At 36.4% G+C, this 24,839-nt stretch overlaps 1 protein-coding gene across 2 annotated transcripts; it reads right to left on the minus strand.

Moving 5' to 3' along the window:
- Positions 1–62: 62 nt before the first annotated feature.
- Positions 63–23,570, minus strand: LOC121768344. Of its 2 annotated transcripts, XM_042164817.1 has the most exons (36): positions 23,101–23,563; positions 22,887–22,989; positions 20,124–22,288; positions 19,233–19,347; positions 17,546–18,307; positions 17,135–17,396; positions 16,536–17,005; positions 15,627–15,753; positions 15,420–15,544; positions 13,630–14,336; positions 13,402–13,519; positions 13,208–13,324; positions 11,104–11,198; positions 10,615–10,760; positions 9,419–9,474; positions 9,112–9,325; positions 8,371–8,787; positions 8,013–8,290; positions 7,854–7,939; positions 7,685–7,771; positions 6,460–6,712; positions 5,950–6,372; positions 5,751–5,850; positions 4,339–4,661; positions 3,398–3,514; positions 3,116–3,283; positions 2,851–2,976; positions 2,661–2,750; positions 2,436–2,542; positions 2,212–2,360; positions 1,817–1,899; positions 1,638–1,733; positions 1,433–1,555; positions 1,133–1,216; positions 779–916; positions 63–435 (listed from the first exon to the last, which is right to left on the minus strand). In XM_042164817.1, the coding sequence occupies exons 1-36, from the start codon at positions 23,379–23,381 to the stop codon at positions 112–114; spliced, it is 9,435 nt and encodes a 3,144-aa protein (XP_042020751.1). In that variant the 5' UTR covers positions 23,382–23,563; the 3' UTR covers positions 63–111. The 2 variants fall into 2 exon arrangements, 1 of the variants encoding a protein (XP_042020751.1); XR_006043354.1 differs by lacking the exons at positions 63–435; positions 779–916; positions 1,133–1,216; ... (5 more) ...; positions 2,661–2,750; positions 2,851–2,976 and having other exon boundaries at positions 3,145–3,283; positions 4,470–4,661; positions 23,101–23,570.
- Positions 23,571–24,839: the final 1,269 nt, after the last annotated feature.

Here is a 24,839-nt window from a genome sequence, read left to right on the forward strand (position 1 = left end):
AAAACATCCAAAGTGGTTTTTAATTAGTACTAGTACTACTTTTGTAGTGGTTAATCAAAGGATGCTGCACAATGCCTTATAGTAATTTCCATTGCAAAATAAGAGTACACATCACTTTGTTTCATCATCACTTTGATCAAGAAAGCTTAACAAAAAGCCACTAACAATTCTTCTTGCTAAAGGATGAGGGATGTTTCGACACAACCGTCCATCAATATATGCCACTATACCAGACAACACAAACTTCCCCAATCCCCATTTCCACACAAACTTCACCTTTTGCTCATCACTGCCTTTCTCTTCATCTGCCTTTTCTTCATCCCTCCACTTTATTCTGCCGATAACTTTGCCAGAATGTTTCCGCAGCACACGGATCATGAAACTCACAAACAGGTGCTCGCATAGAGTCAGGATCGTAGGGCCAAGTCTCCACTCCTGTCATGTGTTAGGTTTTAGATGACTGACTCGAAACAAGACTGCGAGTTTGTGTAGTGCAGTACTAACGCAATTAATGTATCCTCAAAATTCGACAATTTTGCCAACGAAAGATGCAGCAGCCCAGCCATGCTTATAGATCCTATTTTATATCTTACCGGAGAGAACATCAACATATCTTTCACCTTACATCTTTAAGCATGTTCCCTTATTGTTAATTTTGAGACTTTTATTCAAATCTAGCACTTTCTTCATGCAAAGTTCTAGTTTTCTTACAAAGTGGATCGTGTGTGTCCCTACAAAAGATAGAGATGCTACAGACAAACATAGAGCATACGCTTACCCTTTCTCCCCGTATGTGTTGGAGGGAATGACTTGAAGATTCCCCCTTCAACAGTGACTTGCTAGCAAGAAATCCCTTTACACGTTCCATAATCTCATTGATGAGAGAACTGCTTGGAGGAAGGTTTTTTAGAATAACCTACAAGAAAACCAATATTGAAATGTGGTCATGGTTAGATACCCTACCAGCCTATAGTAAAGAAAGAAAGCAGTGAAAGTGGACTGTCAACATTTCTGGATCAATCTATGGCAGGCATAAAGAACAATACTGAAGCCACAATGAACACAAACATTTATCCAAGCACCTGACTGGTATGCATTCTAGGCATGACATAACATCATCAGCGGACATTACCTGGTTTTCAATGACTCTCACCCTAAGATATTCTTGTTTGTACATCGTATCCAACATTGCTTGAAGATAGCCCTCAATGTATAGCTGCATAGTTTAACATAAAAAGATTTGAGATTGTAACCTCAGCACCCAGAACATAAGTACTTATTTTTGGTGGATTGGGAGGATGAAATACTCAGGGAACGTTTCTACTGCACTTCCAAGTTGTTTAAGTAAACTTCATATGAAAAAGCTGATTTATAACAAGCATCACAGTCATATATGGTCCCAGGAGAGTAAATTTTTTACTCCTTTACAAACCTCATCAACCCCGGGACTTCTGTCTAGCTTAATTTTTCGATCTGGGCCACCTTCCATGAAAGCACTACCAAGAACAGATGGTTCCATAGCTAACTTGAGAATTCCTTGGTGAAAACCATTGACCTACAAAACATGTACTTCACACACTTAAGTGCGAGATCCCCAGTTTATGTTTTTGAAATGATGCGAAGCAATTAAGTCTCACCACTCCATTAAAACCATTTGTTTCTGCTCCCCTAAGAATAGAGTCTGATACTTCAGTGACTGCAGCGAATAGCACATTAGACCCAGCTGTTTTTAACTGCAAGTGGGACACATGTTGAAATTTGAGTACCATGGAAACTAAAATCAACTACTCTTTGAAAATAGGAGAGAATGACATACTGTCTTTCCCAGATCACCAAAGTAGCGTTTTGTTCCTGAAAAACCTTTGTTGTCTACAATTTTGCTGATCAGCTTGAGAGTGCCTGGTTTCAAAAGGTCCCCAATCAGGCCAGACTCACAAATCACAATGCAGTAATACTAAAACCAATTATACAACATAGATATTGAAAACACAATAAACCAAAGTTCTCTATCTTCTGTAGACATCCAAATGTAATGCACATTTACATAGTCAATCCAATTCAAATGATGACTAGAAAACATAAAGTGCTCTTGAGATAAAACACTGAATATATGCAAGCCATGTTCTTTCTTCACAAATAGAACATTAAGCAATAATATTGAGAAAGTTATCATCATGATAGTTGCAAGCATATTGAGTGACAAGGAAATACCCAAGGTTACCCCAGGAACATTAAGCAAGCCGGTTGAAGGATCAAAAAAGACGTCAAGGGAGGATGAAGCAAGATCATCAAATATAGAAGCAAAAGCTGGAGGAAGCAGCGGGCTTCCCTTGGCAATGTAGATAGCTCTCATGGCATACCTATTGAACTTAATTAATATAGGGAAGCCAAATTGTTAAACCAGGAGCGCAGATCAAAAGGTAGTAGCACTGTACCATGTATAGTGCTGTGCGCATTTTATAGTCAATTCTTTCAGTGTTATCAAAGCATGTGTTACAAGGACGCCATTGAGTTCAACAGTTTTTCTTTGAATAGCAGGTATCTGAAGGAGAGGATGATCAGTAATGTAGCACAATATTGAAAACAAAAACAATATACCAGTTACAAACTAGAGAAAGAGAAGAAAAGAAAATGAATTATTCAACAAGTTGCTCTCATACCTTAATCACACTATGGAGTAAAGATCTAAGAGTCTCTTGAGTTGAACTGTAGCTGTAACGTGAGTCCCCAGGAAGGAAGCTTGCTACGATCTTTAATTTCATAGAGAAGCACGGATCAGTTGCTTTGTATAGATGATAGTAAGTACTTGTAGCTGATTGATAAAGAATACAACCAAGTAGGATATCAAACCTTTATAGGGTGGACCTCAAAATGATCAAAATAGTACTGGCTGGACGTAGTTGAATTACTGAGGGAACTTCTCCAGAATGGAACCATTCTCATCAGTGTATCCTCATCAATGTTCAAGTCGAGAGGCTGCAAAGATGAAGGAATTTGACAAAGCTTATGAAAAGAATGACTCACATTTTATAATAGACATCACCAAATATTGTGCAAAGCGAATTTCAGAAAATAGAACACATGGCACACGCTTTAACTCCAGAAACTGCATTACCTGAAGCACGATAGAAAGGTACTTTACTTGTCTGACATTATAACTAGTTGGAAGTAAAACTAGTCCAATGTGAAGGACACACTCATTTGTATCAGACTTCTCCAACTGGTGCCTGCGAAGCATGGTGTTGAATGGAGCCCCAGCCCACTTCTCATCCACACTTAACGACTGCATTTATTAGAAACAATGATCAGGAAAGCATATAATCATGAACCCGTACCAGGAGAGAGAGAGAGAGAGAGAGAGCAATAATAACAATAAAAATAATAGCACGGCATGTACCTGCACTCTGATTTGGCTATAGTTTAGCTGATTGGTCATTACACCATCCCAATTAATTCTTTCAAGCCTCACAATAATTATTGGTACATAGCGCGACGAGTCACCTAGATTTACCTCCTTCACAAAATTGTAGCTTAATGTAAGATTCGGAACCAAAAAAATATCAATAAAAACAAAAAAGAAAGGAATTAAAATCTAGCTCCAGCTCAGAACAGTAACGCCTGACAAACAAAGGATTTGCCAGTTACATCTATATGAATGAAGAGGGTTGATAAATGTATCCAACAATTCTATAACAGCAGGCCGTATCTGACCCTGAGGAGAGAGCTTTTGTAATCAGCTTTTACCAGACAAGATACTGTTGGCATTCTTTCATTCTCATTCTTCTTTTATTAACTCAAGGATTGGGGTATTTAATTTTACTGAAAAAATGCAATATACACTTTCCATCGCATCAAACAGGTATATTCAGAAAACTAACACAACTGAATACTGAACAATGATGGCCTAGCACTTCATTATAGTAATTTCTACTCAGAGGATGCATGGTTATTAATTAAGCAAAAGAATTTTTTTCTTAAACTTCTAAGCTTTGTTTCTTTGAACCTTTTTCTGAATAAGCACCTGGACCTTCAATTTTAGTTTTCCTCTGCTTTCATTTTGTTGTATCAAGCATTACCCTTCCATAAAGTATAAACAAGCCTTTTTACTGAGTTTAAGCACTAAAACATTCAAGAGGTATGAAATAAAATAAAGAAGGGATTCAAGATACAAAGGTAAAAGTTCAGGGACCTGATTATGAGCTGTAACTCATAATATAACAGATACCAACTATTGCTGATGATTCAATTTGGCTGTGGTCAATCATGGTACTTCAGAGATGGATATATGCATAAAAGAAATGAGTACTGAAATGGCCCTATAGTGAATATTAACCTAACCTGCTTTCCATATTCCAGCAAGTGGAGAGAAAAATAAGAGATTCTCAGCCTAAGTTTTCTGCTGGATCTGAACCCTGTATTCACCTTATGACTACCAGAGAACTCACAAATCCTCAACACTCTTGTGGTACCTTCAGCATATACTTCAAAGCCCACCTTAGCACCCTCCATACTCGTTAACCGACTGTACGTAGTTTGTTTCTGATCTTCTGGCTTCTTCTCCGGTGGTAGATGAAGTCCTAGATCTCTGGTTTGCTTGCTCCGGTAAAATGACTTCCAAGATCGTACCTTATCTAGGTTGATTTCTCGCAATAGGTGCACATCTACAGCAAGGAAACAGCATAATCACAAACCCATGTCATTTGAGTTGCATTAACAAGAACAATGAAACATATGTCTGCTTCATAAGAAATAAAGTTCGTTTCTCCATTTAAAAAAACATTAAAACAGTGGTTGATTCATCTTCCATCTAAACTATAAAGTAGCTATTACCCAAGCTTTTCCTCCATCTTTCATATTTGTAACGACTTAACCTCCAAAGTTGTCTGTAGGAACCCCAGACAGATAAACATAGGTATACTGGTGAAATGGAATATGGTGGTTTTTTCATTGTAGAACTAGTAATTATGTACTCCCTCCGTCTGCCATTAGGAGTCCCATTCAAGTTCAGCACGGGTTTTAAGAAATATAAAGAAAAGTGGGTGAGAAAAGATAGTGGAATGTGGGGCCCATTTTTATATATTAGAATGTGAGTGGAATGAGTTAGTGGAAAGTGAAGTGTACCCACCATTTATAGTAAAAGTGAACCGGGGGACGGACTAAAATGGTAAACTGGGACTCCTAATGGCGGACGGAGGGAGTAACAAACAGTCAAACACTATAATCAAATTTCCCTGTCCAATTGTTCCAAGTGTAAATACCACATTCACCCTGAGTTTTGTATAAGGAATTAAAATCTAGCAAAAGAGTTCTTCTCCATAAAAGTCATTTCTATCCATTTCAGAGGGGCCAATCTTAACAAAACACAGAGTGATGTTTGCTGAGAACACAAGCTCTTTAATACAACTTCCATGACTGAAGCTAATAAAAATATTAGATGTGTTCAATAATTTTCTTTGTTAAAAGGAATATAATATTATCCTAAACTTCGAAATAAGATCCTGTTTTAACAAACTTGTTAAATTGTGACAATAAGACTGTTTTGGTGCTATATTAAACACTCAAGATTTTCTATTTATCCAATACTTCACTACTCATTAAACTGATTTTACAATAAGATCAAACACCCTATCAACTATTAAACCACTACATTGAAACAAAAACATCATTATATCATTCAAGTATTTCCCAGAAAAGTCGATGAAAACATTGGCCACAACTGTATTGTCTTATACTCAGAACATGAGAATTACCATCAAGTTGAACAACTAACTTATGTGGAAGAGTCAGGTCATCCCAGACATAGTCAATAGTACCTCCAGCTCCTAAAGTCTCTGGCTCTGAAGAGCCACCCTGCAAGCATTTGACGCAATTTAGAAATACAAGAATATGTGTAAGCAAAAATAGAGCGCACTACTGCACGTGATAAAATGGGAAAACTACACATCAGACCTTCTGATAATAAGTTAAAGGGGTATCAGGTAAGCAGTTCTCTATTCTATAGGGGAGATTCGTCATTTGTGGCCTGCGGAAATGCAAGACTATGGTAGATGCTTCTTCCACCACATGAACAGCTGCAAATTCACCAATACTGTCTTTGGTGGACATGTTATCTGACTGAGTTTCAGGAAAATCAACAGATTTTCGGAATCTCACAAAAAAACGTCCTAATGAGGCCACACATATTGGTCCCGACCAACAAAGTCCCATCTCATTTGGTCGGAATTGAATGAAAAATGACGAGTCAGTTTGAGATTTTGTATGCTTTTTGAGAATATTATCAATAAAGCTGGTAACTTTCTTTTTTCTCATTACTGTCTTCAGCCTTAAAGCTATCCTCTCTTTACTGTCGATATTGGTAACCTCTTCCATATCCTTTCAAAAAGATGAAAAATTTTCAGATCACAACTCAGGTTCACCATTATTATTTACTGTTATTGAGTTGTTCGAGTTTCAGAATACCTCCATGTAGCATTGGCGGATAGCAATTACATCATCCGAGTCGTTGCATACAATATAACGCGAGCTTAACGATACTATATGCGAATCTTTATTGACTGACGCCCTTACAGAAACTGCCAGCCTCACAATATCTTTTGATCCATAAGATTCTTCAGATTTGAGGTCTATCTCTGCAAGGCCTGATATCACATCCAAGTCCAATGGCGCTTCCAGCACTTTCTCCTCCAGCAACTTTAAATGCAATTTGTGGCATCTAGCATTGGGTAAGGTGTATAAAAAAGGTAAATAACATGGTAGTAATATACAGAACTTTACAATGTTTCAGTTAGCTGACTATAAATTGATTTCATCTTCACATCAGAATTTATTGACTGAAAATAAGTTTACTTTGCTAAAAAAGTATAAGGTTCTGGTCACGATTTACTAGAGAAATTGTACACATTACACATTTATATTTGGGTCACATCTCATGAAGATAAATATGGGGAACTTAGTTAATTAGACAGGATATATAAGTTATAGCACGACAATCTTATGTACACTCCATTTAGGTAAAATTAACTGTGTTGCCAACTTTTTAAGGAATATTTTACCATAGTTTCACAGAGTTAATAAAACTTATCAAAGAAATTGAGCAGAACGTAATTACATAAAAACCAAATTGCTGCCAGGAAAACAGAAAAAGGTTATAGGAAGACATGCAGGTAACAATGATTAGACCAACTGCTTAAGAAATACTTGACTGTTACTCTCGGTTCCAATAAAATATAGACTGGAATCTGGATGGTTGTACAACTTAAGGAACACCAACTTTGTCATATTGAGCATGGAAAATGGGAACTCTGCCCGTACACTTGAGAAGTTAGTTCGACTAGTCAAAGAGGATTCATTTTAAGTACTCCCTCTGTCCCAACTAAGTTGAGTCGAAACTTTTGGGCACGAAGATTAAGAAATTGTGTTGAAAAATGGAGAGAGTAAAGTAGGAAAGATAAAGAGAGAGTAAAGTAGGTGATGGAATAAAGTAAGAGTGATAGAATATTTTGTTTTTTGTCAAAAAAGGAAATGACACAACTTAGTTGGGACATCCCAAAAAGGAATACGACTCAACTTTTGGGATGGAGGGAGTACTTATTTAACTGAAAATTAATTATGAACTATCATGGATGTTTCTTTGAAAACATAAGCAACAATGTAATAAGAAGAAATATAGAAGATCGATGTTTACTTTGAGAACCATGATCTGATGGAACGAGGAGGTAAAAATGATCCTATATCTGGAGGAATACTGGTACCTAATCCTTCCATGTCAACCCTGCCAAAAACAATTTATTGTTAGTGATAAAATCAACTATCAATATATTTTTTTTAAAATCTACCAAAAAAATGCACGATACCTATATAAAGGCCTCTGGTTAGCTGAAAAACAAAATAATGGCTCATTTGTATCATTCTGCAGTGCATATGGAGTAAAGATATCCACCTAATGAACAAGCCCAACCACTTAGCAAATTTCAGTAAGATATGAACTATATTTTATTTTTCAGTATAAATACCTTTAATGTGCCTCTGAGTCCACGAGACAACCTCAGCATAGCAAAGTACTTTCCGCCACTAAAGTCTAACTCAATGTCCAAATGAGAAATATGTCCTTTTTGCTTTTGTAATTTTCTCACCCAATCACGACTATTTACTGGTTTACAGCTTGATTCGAAAGAAGTTAATGTCACCACAAAGTAGATAGTATCAGGATTAGCATAAAAATTGACAGCTGATTCAGATGAAATAGTTGCTTGGCTCCATATGTTGTCATTATCTGTAGTGCCGTGTGGATCTGCAACAAGGTGAAGATTTGTTCTTAAATATCCAGCAAACTGAACTGAAGCCTCAACACACTTTTTCAATCCCAAATACCTTTATCAGTCAAGCGGACATGTATCTCTGTGTGCAATAGATTTGCAACCTTAATTGTGGCAAGAATAAAAATCTCCTTCTGCTCTTGCATCGCAACTGGTGAATTTTTATTGCCAGGTGCATGCCCAAAGTTATCTGGGTTTATAACAGGTATTGTCTTTCCAACAGTTTGTATCAGGAAATATACGTTAGAAACAAAACCTTCTTCAGATGCAACAGCACAATTTGCACTGCTCAGTGAAAATCTAGTCGAGTCAACAGAAAATGCCTTTCGCACTTGGTAACTTAGTTTGTCAAATAACCCAGATAGGCGTATGGACTTCCCACCTTTAAGTTCATCTGACCACTCTATGGATGATTTCTCAAAATTACCCAAACCATCTCCAGAATGTGGTCTAAATGAGAATACATAGTTCCCTGCAGATTAATACTGAATGGGGTGAGTTTCGAGTTCTTCACAATTTGAAATAGAACACACAGGCACTAAATAGAATGGCAAAAAAAAAATAAGTCAAAAGAGAAGTGATATTGTTAGACAAAATAACCATTTCATAATCTTTGATTTGTTTCTCCCTAAATCACAACTCTATGAACATTGTCAAAGAAAAAATAAAAATATCTATACTTAATTGACTAGAAAACTCGGTGATCTAAGGTGGAGATTTATATCATCAAACTACATATTGTGTTTTCCGTGTTGCACATTGCATCACCAATGGACAAATAAAGATAAGAGCATACCAACACTCAAAGATGTCAATGCTTTTCTCGAACCACCAGTCAAGTTAACAGCGTTAAATGCTGTCATTGTGTCATCCACAGTATCTCCAGCTTTCAATATTAGTGAAGCAGAGTCAGTTCCCTCACTCTGAGACCTTTGAAAACGCAGCTCCATGGTGAAATCAGTTTCATTGTGAATCATTAGTAGAGGAGAGATGGAGATCAATAAGCCATCCTGGTTATACCACAACGCAAACAAAGATAGTAAAATTTATTCTAGTTATACAACAGAATATAATTGTCTCCAAATGTCAGAGTGAGTTCATACCTCAATGCCCTTCGAAATATCAACAACAAGAAAGGGGCCGGGAAAAGATTTGGAGTCTGTACAAGTGGAGTAAAGGGGATTAAATATCAACTTATCCTTCCAGACCATGAAAAGTAAAGACTGTTACTTGCATTACCAAAAAACCAACCAAATGTCAGCATGATAAATACTTAATAAATTAAACCTCTTCAGGACATCATAATATTTTCATAATATAATATGTTTTCCATACATAAAAATTCATTATCAAGTTCCATAGGTAATAAACTAAAAAAAAGAGTACCATAGGGAAAATGCTTGTAAACCGTGTCATGAGCCACCCCTCCTATAACCAATTGGGTTAAAATGGAACCCTATGGACTTCTATCAGTCATTCAGTTGACATGAAAGCTTTTAGAAGGAAAAACATAGAACCAATTTCAATTTTCAGTTGGTACAGATTTTGAATTCATCAAATTAGTTACTCTTATAAAATCACAGTTCAATGCCCAAAGTCTGCATCTAGGTGTGTGTGTGTGTGTGTGAATGAGTTTTTTTGTTAATTGCAGATTCGTTAAAATTATTCATGGCAATTAATTGTAACATTTTACCCTTTTTCAGAAAATTCACTCACATCCATTTTGTTGATCTATGCAAAACTAGATCTTAATACAAAAACGCGGAACAAAATCATACGGAGGGCATTTTTAGGTCATTGTTAGTTTATTTTTAGGTCATTTTAATAAAGGATGATCTAAAATGATCTAAAATAACATAAAACCCAGATTTTATAAAAATGACCTAAAACTGATTAATAATAACCTTCAATGTTTTTGGTTAATTATCGACCATTAGATCACCTAATCCTAGGGCCAAGATTTAGGCTGCATTTCTAGATTTAGATGCATTCTTGTTTGGATCATCTCCCTATATATATATGCGTGTGTGTGTGTGAGAGAGAGAGAGAGAATGAGTTTTTTTTGTTACTTGCAGATTTGCTAAAATTATTCATGGCAATTAATTGTAACATTTTTACCCTTTTTCAGAAAATTCACTCACATCCAATAACTTCTGCTTTACAACTCGTAAAGCTGCTACCTTACCAATTATTAGAAAATCTCAGCAATTCAATAATCTCAGAAACAGCTATCGCAAAGTAAGAGTTAGCTTAGAGTACATGCTTCAATGAGGTCACAAGAAGAATCAAGGTGCCTCACCTTGGGATGACATAATCCGAGTCCTCCAAGCAAATTTTCGAGCTTCTAAAAGTGAAAGATGAAGTAGAGAAGTTGAAAGAGCTTTCTGGACAAGTTGTAATGAAAAGAAAGATGCTTCTGGTGGTTGATTTGCCAAAGATAGGTGCCTATGATCATGAAATCCCAATTGTAAAATTAGAGAATTTTACAAATACAGTGACAAACAAATGTAACGCACAATCCTCCTAAATAAAGGCTACCATAGTCGTTAAAATGAATCTGAATGTTGGGCCTTACATGTAATCATTAAAAGGGCCATCTAGGTTCTTACAACATACATCCAGTTCATAAAATAATCATTGCTGCCATTCTCATCTTTCTGCTAATCCATAGTCACATTTCAAGATTATGTATAAGTGCTGAACCATAGAAGACTCGACTATTATATTTTCACTGGATATGAACTAAGTACTGGGCATTTATACAAGCCTTGAAAGTTGGATGGACCACCTTAAGAATATGGTGGCAGACTGTCTCGAAGATATTGATGCATCCTGACTATCATAAAACTGACAAAGAAGGGTCAAGCCAGACCGGTTTTCAACCTGCCATCTAAAAACATTAATTGTACGTCGCTAATATACAGGGGTAAAAAAAGAGGCCGTAGTCAAACACACATTTCATGGAAAATGTAAAGCAGAGTGAGGTATTGCTTGCGTAAATATGGAAGATCAGATAACTGAGACCTAGACCTAAAAATTAATAAAACAGAGCATGCAGTAGAATATAAATTCATAAAAACAAAAATTCTTGCTGTAAAATTGACATGAATCCAATACAACTTAGAAAATGAAAATTGGCCTACACCTTTCATCTACCACTAGGCTTCAATCCTCACAAATAATTAGTTAGAAGATCAACAGAATAAAAATAGTCACCAAGAATCATCCTAGAGTTATAAGCGAGTAATCGTAGAGTTATAAGGTAAAGTAACAACTCATTTGTACCAGGTTTTGCACATACTGACATGCGAAGCTTTATCAGAAATACACCAAATAATAAACCATCACTCATATTAGAACAAAGAAACTGACAACAAACTCAAGTAACAACTCTTGCATCTATGTGTTTCCCAAATTAATCTCACAAGTACATTCAGAAGAATATGTTAGCAATTCATTTCTTCCCTTTTTATCAAGGATTCTACCAATTTATCTACAACCAAAAATTCAAATTCATGATTATCAGGATTTTGGAAACGAATAAAGTTCTTCTGCCAACCATTATCTCTAATTAAACCAAGGTGTTGTAGACAGAACCTCAATTGCATCCAGTGTTGTCAAAATGTCGTTCGGGTCGCTCGGGTTGCCCGGGTCGCCTGGGTCGAGACCATCACCGCCCCAACATGGGTGGGTTGATCGAGATACAGGGTCGCCGTTGGGTCACCTGGGTCGAGTGGGTCGCCCTAAACACATGCTATCTCTGATTTTCTCAAATCTCTTACATGTTTTCTGACTATCTCAATCACGATTCTCTATATATATATGCATGCACCTCATCAAACTTTTCAAACCTACTTTCTACACTTTAGAATTCGGCCTCTTCACTCCTAATCAAATAAACAATTCAAGATCTTTTGCTGCCACCCTTCATATATTCCTTTGTTTTGATATTTTCAGACAATGGTTTCAATTATTTATTGTGTTATGACTTATGAACTGTTTTGATATTTTGATCATTTCTATTTTCCACTTTATCTCTATTCACATGAATTGCGTCTACATTTATATTATTTGATATATTATAAACATTAGAGCAATATATTTATTTTATTTAATATTAAAAGGCAAAAAAATTAGCCTAGATTTGTGGGTCTCTCGACCCCGTCGACTCGTCGACCCGCGACCCAAATTTTCACCTCATCGGCCCGGTGCGCCCCGCGACCCTAACAACACTGATTGCATCCCCCAGAATATTCATCTTTAAAAAGAATAAGTTCAAATATTTGATCGGAAATTAAGGAGTGAGAAGGGAAACACCAAATCCAATTGGGTATATGGAAAAGAATATATGAGGAGATCCCATAATTCATTGGGATTATCGACCTAACCAAAATGGAAAGACAAGGAATGAGAATTGGGGGACTGTTTCTCCGCTTCTACTGGATCTTAACTTGCTAAATAAATGTTACTCCTATCTACGCATTTATTTCTCTGCCATGTACAAAATACTTATCATCAAGATACACTTGATTCCCCAAAAAAATTGGGAAGTACCAAACAAGGTTTAGAATATATGTGCATGGAGAAAGAAAAAAGAGACCACTATATCATATTCTGAGAAATTAAGGGAGTTGAAATTGCTACAAATCAAAAGGTGGAGGTGTTATTGAAATAATGAAATGTATCAGAACTCCTGCTGAAACCTCAAAATAAGTCGAAGGTCATAATTTTTGTAGGCAATTAACCTGAAAAGAAACCATAGTTATGGGAGTAAATTAGTAAACTAATTTCTACGTTCAAGAACTAGACATGGAATAGTATCCTGTCATGATTTCAACAAAGAAAGACAGCTTATCTAATTATTTATGCCAAGAAGGCTTGTGCTAAAAAACCTTGCAGCAATTGGCTAGAACAAGAGAGCTTTTGACTGCGTAAGGACCAGCCAAGTTCAACTTCCCGACCACAAACAACACGATATCCAAGGAAAGCTCGGTTAGCGATATAGTCACCTGCCAATGCATTAAAATACTTTTTATATTGATAACATGTGTTGCTTAAAAAAGAATTGAAGAACCAAGTGGCAAACCTCCTTAAAATTAGCAAAGAAGCGACTAGGCCCTCCTTGAAGAGGACTTTCAGCACCCTGAATGACTAACTTCTGCGAATAGAAAGCGCAGATTTTAAGTGGTTGAATAAATTCCTTCCTGCAATCACAAATAATGTAATGCTAAGCATCTAATAAGTGCTAAAAATGCACAAGAATATTGCTGCAAAACAAAATGGATGCGAGAGGAAATCTAATTCAAATGTTCACCACGAATTTTGCTGGCCATCAAAGTAATAGAGAATAACTTCAAATCTGTCCATAATCCTGACTTTAACATCTGATATATGTATTATTGTTTGATTAGGCATGATGCATCCCTGCAGTAATGGGAACTTTTCCTCAGTTTCTGAAAGCTCATGGACAATTGTTAGAGTAACCTTCCCCACATTAACCGTGATTGCCATGAGGTTCCCATTTGTCATTAACAATCCCATGTCAGTGACATTTGAATCACTTTGAAGATTTCCAGCCTCTGTCGAACCTTCTTCCTCTGATACATGAGTGGCGCTGGAAAGCCCCTCTGTAATAAACCTATTGGGTGATAAACTATTACGTACTGAACCAAGGTCATCAAACACTTTCCACTTGAATAAATTTCCTGGTTTGCTGACAAATTCAAGCATGCCATCTATAAAGGCCAATGCACAATCATTTTTCTTATTCACAAGGTGGAACGCCCTTTTAGATATATATGTAGAAGATTCCAACCCAACAGCATCTTCATAAGCATCAGGTTTAAAGGGAAGCATTTCCCAGAGTGAAGACCCACTACCACTAGAACAGATGGCAACAAATTTTGATCTTGGTTGGCAACTCAACCGCAATGGTTCCCCGGAGTTGTCTTTAGCATACAATGAAATTAGGGAAAAATGCTGAATGTGTGATCTCCATCTCCCTGGCTTCTGATAATTTACCTAAATCAATATCCAACAGAGAAATTGTGTGATAATATCAAAAAGGTTGTCGGTCAACCCACAGGGTTGAAGAACCATGCAAAAGAAATCAAGTCATGCAACAGAATAAAAATATTTTACTAAAAGGGGCCGGATGATGGCATTCAGTCAACCGCGTTTCAACCAAAATGAAGCCAAATGAGATGCCAGTACATCTAGCAAACATTGCCAATACTACTGGATTGCTTATCCAATCAAGAAAACTTCCCTCATGATAGCATGGTTGTAACTATAGACTACAAGGCACTCCAAGTACCACTTGGTTAAGGTAATAAAAGGCATATTGGTCCATCAAGGTTGTAACTAGCTATAAAGTTAGGAATAACGATAGATGTTTGACTAATATAGAAAATATACACAAAGGGCAAAACATTATCACACTAAACTAATCGCAGTGAAATATGCCAACCTGACACACTTCCTCTTTCAGGAGAAGTTAACTGTTCAACAAACAGTACAGTATTATTCCCAGTACAGAAAAAAAAAAGTATTTTTGCCGCTCCGCATGAAAGAAATTAAACATCAAAAGAAAATTAATGATAGTCTAAAGATGGGACCTATATCTCCCTATTTGACAAATGTATAGCATGTTCTGTTTGATTAATAAAAAGGTACACAGAATAAGTAACAATGGAGAAATATATAACAGTGTGCTTTCATCTAGCCATGTAACAGAGGCTATGATGGAACCATTACTTTGTCATCTGTCAGTCCAACATCAATTAGGCATCAATCCCCTACTACAGCTATTCGGGATCACTACACAACAAACATAACCATATGAAATTTAATATTAGTTCAAATGAAGCCAACCTCATATGTAGAGCCTCAAAAGAATGTAGCCAACTAAAGATCAAAGCATTTCTAAATGCATATATTGAAGAAGACTACAAATGCTAATGCAAAGCAAATGGTGGATTTTAATAAGTCTGCTGACTTAACAAGGAATCCTCAGAGAATATCTTTCATCTACATTAAAATATATACCAGCTCAAATAAAAAGGTGCAAAAGAAATTTGAAATATTGGTGTCAAAGCATATTACCCTGAAAAGTGCACGCTCTCCCACCAGTGAATAATGGACTTCTCCAGATATATCATATCCACTTTGCACATCTCTAACTGTGACATACATGTGTTCGTCGACATCTTGGATGGCAACAATTGTTCCTGTAGAAGTTGCATGGATATCTTAGTTCGAGTTTTGACTTTGAAAGGAATATTTTAAACAAAATGAGAAGACAACAATTACCATCAGGAACCATTTCTTCCATATTTTCCCCTGGTTCTTGGCTATAGGACCAGCGCCTGGAGTCCACATTTGAGATTCCCTCCCTTCCCAAAAAGTTGGAGCAAGATTCCAAAGAAGAAAGCATCATCTGTTCAAATGAATAGGAAAGGGCACATAGCATACAAATTATAGAAAGTTCCAAGTTTGGCTTGTTTATCATCAAATCCTGCTCAACATGATTTTCAGAACATATTGAAAGCTCATGAGCACAATTGAGTCTAAACAAGCCTGCTTAATATTTGAATACAGGTATTCATCATTTCCTCCATAGTTATAGTAAATGATTTTATTCAAAAAAAATAACATATATACAAAAATCCAGTACCTTCTGATAACAAACAAAGTTGATTAGAAGATACATATCAATATTAAAAATTTGTACTCCCTCCGTCCCCAAAGAGTATGAACTTTGGGTTCGGCACGAGTTTTAATAAATAAGGGAAAAAGTAAGAGAGAGAAAGGGCAGTGGAAATAATGTTAGTGGAGAGTGGGGTCCACATTATTATAATGGTCTAAGTGTTAATGGTGATGGTATAAGTTGTAAATAAAATGATGTGTAGGGGTAGTATGTTGTTTGAATTTTTCAAAATTAGAAAGTTCATACTCTTTAGGGACGGACGAAAAAGGAAATAGTTCATACTCTTTGGGGACGGAGGGAGTAAAATATAGTGACTATATTAAGTGAAAATCAGTAATAAGTATATAGTGACTATATACATATCACTGATTTTCACAAATTTGTACATCCATGGAATATTTTTAAGTTAGGGCTAAAAAGTCACTATATAGTCAGAGTTCAGGCTATAATTCAAGTATAACCATGGAATATTTTCAGATCAGTTTTCACCTAGAAATTCATCAAAGACTTACATTTATTTCATGCAGAGAGATGGTCACATCAAACTGGGATATACAACCACTGCCAACCCAAATGTCATTTGAGCATGGAGGATCAGAGCAGTTTCTTGTTGCAGGTCGCTCTGCCTCTAGGGAATACTGCAACTCTTTCATTATATACTTTTGACGACTCGTAGTATCAACGTGAGAACTTCTTATAGGGATTGAGGTACTTGGTGGACTAGCATCAACCTCTGACTGAATTGTATTTTTATAGTGGGGAGAGATCGATGAGCCCTTTCTTATAAACCTGGGAAGTGAATCATCAGGAGAGATAGAAGAAAAAGAACTTTGAATAACCTTTAGATTATGTCCTAGGTCCTCATCTCTGAACTGAGAAAGCAGAGAAAACTTGGAATCCCTGATTGCAATTTTTCTCACTGTATTTAACACTTCAAGGTTTATATGAAAGTCAACCTCAAGTAAAAGTTCCTGGATTCTGCCTGCATCGTTGTTAAAACTAGCTTATCATATTCAGACACAACATTTGAAAAAAAAAGGGACCGCACGATGGAAAGAAAGAAAAGAAGAGCCGGGAGGAAGGAGAGAGAAAGAAATTGGCGACAATGTACCAGATTCATGCCTCTCCACAAGAATGAGAGACAAATGCAAAATACTCAGGCATAATGCATCCAGACCATCTCTTGCTGCTTCTTGACATTGGACTTGCTGACGGCTTATGCAGGGGTTACCAGCTACAAAAGCCATTTTGCTGATATCTTGTGCAGCTGTAATTTTACCAGAAGGACGAAGTTTTGAGACCCATTGGTAGTACAGAGTAAAGCATTCGTTGAACATTGTCACGGCTTTTGCTTCAAGTAACATGGAACCACCCTGTTAAAAAGCACATACAAGTCTATGAATTTAAGTTCAGATAATCAATTATACAAGTGAATAATTCACTTAACTAGGAAGAAGAAAAATTGAGAAGCTCATCTGTAGCACGACATAAACAAAAATCTTCTGTATAGAAGGCATAACACCTTGCATTCACAAGAGATTGCCTGGAATTCACCACTAACAGAAAAAGCAGCATTGAATTCCTCAAACTCATGGACCAAAATATCTTTTAATGGGCATCCAGCCATATAAATTTGAGAAATAACAATTTTCACGGACAGCCAATGATCACGCGGACTTTCAGTGCCATGAGAACTAGGTTCAACAGCTGTATAGAACAAGCTTGTAGATGGCACAGCTTCATCAAGGTTTCCCAAGCAGAAACAAAAATTGCTATGATAAACTGATGCTTCAGTCAAAAAATCCAGAAAGCGTAATAGATTTTTAAGCTCAGATTTATCTGAGGATCCATGAAACTCAGCCAAATATCTGAATATGATACATCGAAATCCAATTGTATCAATTGTAACATCCATGTCCTGTCCTTTGGAAATAAACTCCATCACTGAATGCTTCATAGTGATGTAAATTCCATTGTGAGAAATGTCATTTGAGGACGCCCTGTTGCCAGTTTCTCTATCAGCTGGCAAGGTGTTTGTATAGGTCTCAGAAATGTAGCTTTTCCGAGACTTATGAAGAACCATGTCAAGCGAGTTAAACTCAAGTTTTCCATTTAAAAAAACTTTAGGGTATGTAACATGGGATCCATGATTTCTGCTAACCGAGAATCCGCTCTCAGATTCAACACGAGTTATATCTCTGCCTGATGCTGCTTCACGGCTTAAATCACGATCAGAAAGATTCATCCGCAAGGCACGTGACTCATATAATACTCCAAAAACAACCTGGAAAAGAATATGTCATTAAAGAAGAAAATATCATATCTCAACATAATAATCAAGATCATAGAGGAACTTCTTTTATTATTATTGGTGGTGGAAAATATAAAAATTTTAACAGGAAAAGAAGTTTGGCTAAGGGATGAGTCATCCGTTCATCCTAAATACCATCCTACTGAGTAATACAACTCCAATGCTTAGCCAAATCTGAAACAAAATAAGACAGAAATGACCAGACCCCCCAACCCAAAGTAACATTCTTGTTTTTTGCCTATCACGGTGCATTAGCAACGTCAAAGGCAGAAGACAATAGGATAACTTTTAGAATTTCCATTAAATCATCTCTAGAGAAAGCTATGAACTTAACATTTCCTAGATACTGCTAAAAGTTAGATAGATGGCTGAGCTGTTTTTATTGAAGATAAAAAAAATGGAGCAATAGATTGTCCCTCTTCTGGAGGTATCGAACACATGTTCATAGTTTTGCAAAATTATGACATCTTCTAAATTCCAGTAGACATGGATAATGTAGATTTATTCTTCTAAGAGAAGCTGCTTCCAAGCTCAACAAAGTCTTTTTTTACATTGATTTTAGTGTTCTTACTGAATTTGATATATTAGTTGAGATTTTCCAAAATTAAAGCTCAAAATATTTTCTCAGACTAAAATGCAGAAAAAAAACTAGTAAATTGACAGGTTCAAAACCAGCGCCAGTTGAAAACTCAAGTGCCTCCTAGGTACTTAAGGTGTTGGCTGCCAGCATAGCACCCAGCATACGCATTCCAGGCTTATAGAATATTGGTTTCAATTGAAAGCAACTATGTAAGTACAAAAGATAAACCAAATAAAGATATAATAGTATTATGGTATATGACAAGTGGAGGCACAAAATTCCAACTTTTATACCAGTTGAATATGGGAAACGAATCACCTTTGTCAGAACATACAACTCATCCAAAAACATTAAACAGGAAAACCCTGTAACCACCCAATGAAGAGCCGCTGAGACAGAGATGAGTGATGTACCAAGTGAATAATGATCCTTCCTGCCATACATAAGATGGATATCAAATCAAAAAGACCTCATATTGAATCTGTGATAGCCAAAATATATATGAGTAACACAATGAACTCTTACTACAAATGTTCTGCGTTAAACTAAAATATGCTTCAATAGAAATTGGAATGACAGATGTATTTTCACCTCAAGAGATGCCTTTCTAAATAGTGATGTATGAATATGATTCTCCTACATTAGCAATCTTCAATAAGTTAAGTTGATTAGAGAAGATTAAGTGCAAAGAACTAACTATTCATGCTGCCACTAAAGAGGATAGGTTAACTCTATATACAGTTAAAAGTCAAATCTTTGCCTAAGAAAGATAACACTCCCTCCGTCCCAAGGAAGATGACCCATTCCTTGGGCAGCACGGGATTTAATGCAACTTTATTTTGTGTGTTAAGTGGAAAGAATAAGAAGAGGGAGGGAATAAAGCAATGATAAAAGTGTTTCCATTTTTAGTAATGGGTCATCTTGGTTGGGACAAACCAGGAGACAAACCAAAAAGGAAAGTGGGTCATCTTAGGTGGGACGGAGAGAGTAATTATAACTTTGTATGGGTTTTGGAGAGCGGACCGGACATGAACATATTATGGAGTATTCTCAGGAGAGAATGAAATAGCAACCACTATATTAAGCAGTGGATGTGTGATGTGATTGAAAAGACCCTCTTGCGGTATCATACACAAGTTCTAATCATGAACTGTGTACAGTTCGGGCATGAAAGCAGTTTGGATGCATAGGAAAGATAATAGATATTACCTCACATATTTGAGATTTGCAGTCGTTGGCCTCAAGTCTATAATTTGGTTTTTTCTGCTCTCAGTGCTCTCATCAGTGTAAGCCTTCAAACCCTCAAACTTTAAGTATGCACAGAGTGAAGTCTCCTCTTGACAGCTGTAAGCTCCGTTCCCTGAGTCAGAGTTGCCAATTTCTTGAGGTTCTATAAGCCCAGGGCTCTCTGGTCCTATGTCACTTAATAACCCAGCATAATCTTTAACATTTGGTGATACGAGAAGTTCAATATTGCATATTTCAAAAGAGAGCCGTGTGACTGGGTGGCTTGGGTTCGCTGCACTAGGATGGAAATGATTGTTTGACAAAGATATCCCAAAAGTAGGTCCAGCAATGAGAGCCCCAATTTGAACATGCTTTGCAGAAAGTATTCTAGGAATGTCCATCCTAATTTTGTTTGAAAAGGATGCAAATTTACTGCTCAAATAACTCGCTGGTTGATCCTGGATGGTGGTTTCTGGGACACGCAAAACAATCTCTCTCCTTCTATCAAGGGCACAATGTAGGCATCTAAGAAGTACGACAGCTGATGCAAAGGAATAATATTCCAGGTTAAAATTCAGTTTACCAGCAATAAAACTACAATCTACCTGAGATCCCGAACCACTGGTTCCTTTGTCAATTAAACAGCTCCACATATTACAAAGAAGCCATGGAGGGAGCTTATTTGGTACATTTTCTTTTTCAGACGTTAAAAATAAGTTCTTCCATTTCGACCACAAATTTCCAAGAAGACAATCTAACTGAGGAACTGAAGTTCTAGCAACATCATCTACATCATCTCCATCTTCAGAAACAGCTTCAGGAAAATTAATAATTTGAGCAGGCTCGGCTCGTATAATAATCTGTCTTTGATCAGTTTCCATCCTCTGTTGTTGTTTCAGGCGACTACTTGCACCAGCTTTTGCAGTAAAAAAGGAGTGGACATTCAAGCATCCGGTGGAAAATGTAAGAGAATTTTCAGATATTCTTTCCAGATATCTTATGAATAATTCATCAACAGAAAACCTGAATGAGAGTAAGTCTTGATATGAAAACCCCATGTTTGAAAATGTCTTTGCATGAACAGAAGACTGTAAGACATCATCCGCGGATATACTTGCTGAAATTTCTTGAACTTTTAAGGTTACACTTTTATGTAGAGCCAGGTTTTCACTAACAAAGCCAGAATGAAGGGTACTAGCACAAAAAAGAGCCAGAACTTTGTCCAAAAAGAACACCCTCATCAGTGAAACCAACAAACTGCCTATTGTGCTCAAAATGAGCAAAAGCAGCCGACGCAATGTTGAGGGAGTCCTGGTGGACTGGAACTTCCTTTCAAGACTGCTTGACAACACTTTTTCGCGACTTATTCTCCTAGCCACTGCAATTTCCTCAGATGGCAACTCATTTTCAATTTCAGCCATCGACTTCCACTGTGATCTCACAGATTTTGAATACCTTGTGTCATGGAACATCAAAATAGCTGACCTTCTCATCACTTCATCGGAAGGATATCCAACTTGTAGAAGTATATTGTGGTAGGTAGTACTATATTTCAGCCATAGTGATGCACTTCTAACTACATCGACCAATGAGAACTTAGAAGTTGGAAGCAGAGAACTAATTTTGTTTGCCACTATATTCCAAAGCTGCCTCCCTGGCCTGGTAAATTTGTTCTCTCTGGACAAGTGGCCATATAATAACATTATAACAGAGAGATCTGCTGGGGAAAATATAAAATTTAATGCTGGAACATGAAAAGATAAGTTCATGGACTGAAGGTTATTCAAATTAACTAATACAGACATATTGGTTGCAGGAAAAACTGTGGTTCTGCAATTTTGGTGGTTTAATGTAATTTCAAAACCATTAAAATCAACATCAAATGAACTCTCTTCAAAAGGCAAATAAAATGACTTCATGAACCCTTTAATGAAGCATCTGTGGCCTAGAATCTGTGATGCTGCTCCAATTTGTTTCAAGTACAATGAGCACAAGGCCACATCATATATGCAAGGATATTGCAGAAGTACATTAACATCCTCCAACAGCAATTGACAATGTCTAGTTACAGTATTCCATAAGGAATCTCTCCATGTTCTGGTGCTAATGTCCGAAATCTTTTTAATAGCATCATGCAGGGCACAACCCTGAAACCAGCAAGGATATGCAAATGATACTTTGCTTCAAATATTATACATGAATGAGAAATTTCAAAGCATATTCTGAGACAACTAAGAGTACTGAGTAAAGTAAAGCTATGAAATACTAACAGATTTGAATATTGTTCCATAAAAGTCATTCTAACTGGAGAATGATGAGTCAAATGAGTCTTCAGCATAAAAAGAATTTATTTGTGCTTCGCTGAACTTAAGCTCGTTTCTACAGAACAACATCATTCCCAGTGAAATCCAAGAGAAAGGTATCAAGGTTCTTTGTTTCCCTTTGCTTGCCCTCCCTGCTAAGTGCTAACTAAATGAAGATCGCATAGACACAAATAGTAGTCTGAACCATAATCCTCAAACTTCTAAAACAAGGTAGCAAATGACAGTACTAGAAGTGACACTTCATAGATTTGTCAATGGGACCAACAACAGGAAACGATCATCAAGTAATATTACCACTTCCATGGTGCAGAAGTAAAACAGTGCATCTCTACTTAACAGCCAAACATTTTTCAAACCCAACACATTGCAGCAACATTTCAAAAAGATCAAGTCAGAAAGAGCAAATATGTGATTAGAGTACCTCAGGATCAATATCCTTAAGGACCTTATTCCTTTCCTTCGCCAAGGTATCACTCATCTTCCGCCTCAACCTCCACCTCAGCCCTCCCTCATCCTCCTCCTCCCTTTTTTATCCCAACACCATAACCGAACAGTAACGAGAAAATTCAATCAATCAAACTATCAAACCAAACAAAAAGGTAAAAAAAAAAAATCAATAACGCGTAAACCAGTACCCAAGCGATAGAACAACGCGGACGCCGCGTACTACAAGAGTGAATGCGGCAGAGGAAAACGGGGTGAATTGCAGGCTGACGTGGTCGACGGTGACTTCCTTGAAGCAGAATTTGGAGGGATCATCCAGCAATTCGTTGAGCGCGGCGGTGTCAAAGGCGATGTTGGTGAGGACGCCGTTCGAGCGGAGAAGGCCGAGTTTGAGTTGGAGTTCGTGGTGGCCTCGCAGCCACGGCTGCAGCAGAGCTGCAAGTTTCCGTTGAATAAAATCGTTGAAAAACATTTCCCTCTTATATTTTAGTCTGTTTTGGGCATTGCGGGAGATGGTAGAGCGAATCGAGAATTGAGGTTTCTTGAATTGAGAAGAAATGTGGAAATAGGTGTGGATAATTGAACGATCAAAGTTGTAGCGGCATCGCTTTCTGTTTCTGGATTCTTGTCGTAAGAAGCTGACTTCTGAGTTTCTAGCTAAATCGTTGAAGATAAATGATACGGTAAAATCACAAATTGATAAGTGGATTTTATTCTTTATTAAAAATTAAAAATACTAGTATTTCATTAGTATTTTTTCAATTCTACTTCATAGTTTTCGCATTAAAGTAATTATAATTGAGAAATGTTAAGAATGATCGTTTGATTTTATTTAAGAAATCACTTTTCTTCTTTAACATGGATCCCACAAATGAGAGAGGAAAAATTGGTTGAGAGTGAACATAAATCAAATTAGGTGGGAATTGACAAAAATATAGAATTTTGCAATTATATTGAAATTTTGCTGGTTCAAATTAGTGAGACTATCATTAACCAGCATATTTTGAATCGACGATCATAAAACACAAATTGCTATAAAATAAAATCAAAGAACAGTCATTATTCGATTCAGTTGAAGAACGAGCTAGGATAATTGAACATTAGATGAGTATAATATCCAGAAATTGGTTATCCAAATTGCATCAAATCTAAATTGAAAATTTTGTTTGATTTCAGTTTTGTTAAAAAATTTAAACTTTATCGACACTGGTTGGGTGACAATCATATCTCATCTATATAAGAGTAGATAACTATCTTTTTATAATATCTTTTAAGGAGTAAATGATCTATTTCCAATATAATATTTTATATTAGAGCACATCCAAATCGAAGATAAAAATATATAAATATAATTCTTGACTAAGTGTGATAAAAAAATTCAAAAGTGAACTGAAAACTACATTAAAAAAAACTACTTATCTCATTTGCACCAATGGGGATATCGTAGCTAGATTTTAATCTAGATGGTAGGTTGTATAGTAGTTATCAAAATTAGGAGGTTGCTGATTTTTGAGCTATTTGATTGATTGATTTGCACAAACAGTTTTCGGATGTTTTAATTGATGAAAGCAAATTAAAGTTGTGAATATTTTAAGTTTCATGATGAACAAAAGCCCTAATCATGTGTGTTGTCTTTATGTATGAATAACATGTGGCAAACTTGGGATTGATGTTAACTAATGATTATATTCGGAAACAAGCCATGTAATTGTATATGTGTACACAATACTTTCCAAAATTCAATCTCTTAAACCGTGGCTTCTGTCAGTGTACACATGTCATGCTATAATTGCTATAGGGATGAATACGTGTCCTGTGTCTTGGCTTATATTGGTTTACAGATGTTGAGTAGGAGTACATGTTTTTCTCATAATACATGCAACGATTAAACGAAAAGTTTATGGAATTACGAAATTCGGTCAATTGAAAT

The sequence above is a fragment of the Salvia splendens genome, chromosome 15, assembly GCF_004379255.2.
Source record: "Salvia splendens isolate huo1 chromosome 15, SspV2, whole genome shotgun sequence".
Classification (NCBI taxonomy): Eukaryota; Viridiplantae; Streptophyta; class Magnoliopsida; order Lamiales; family Lamiaceae; genus Salvia; species Salvia splendens.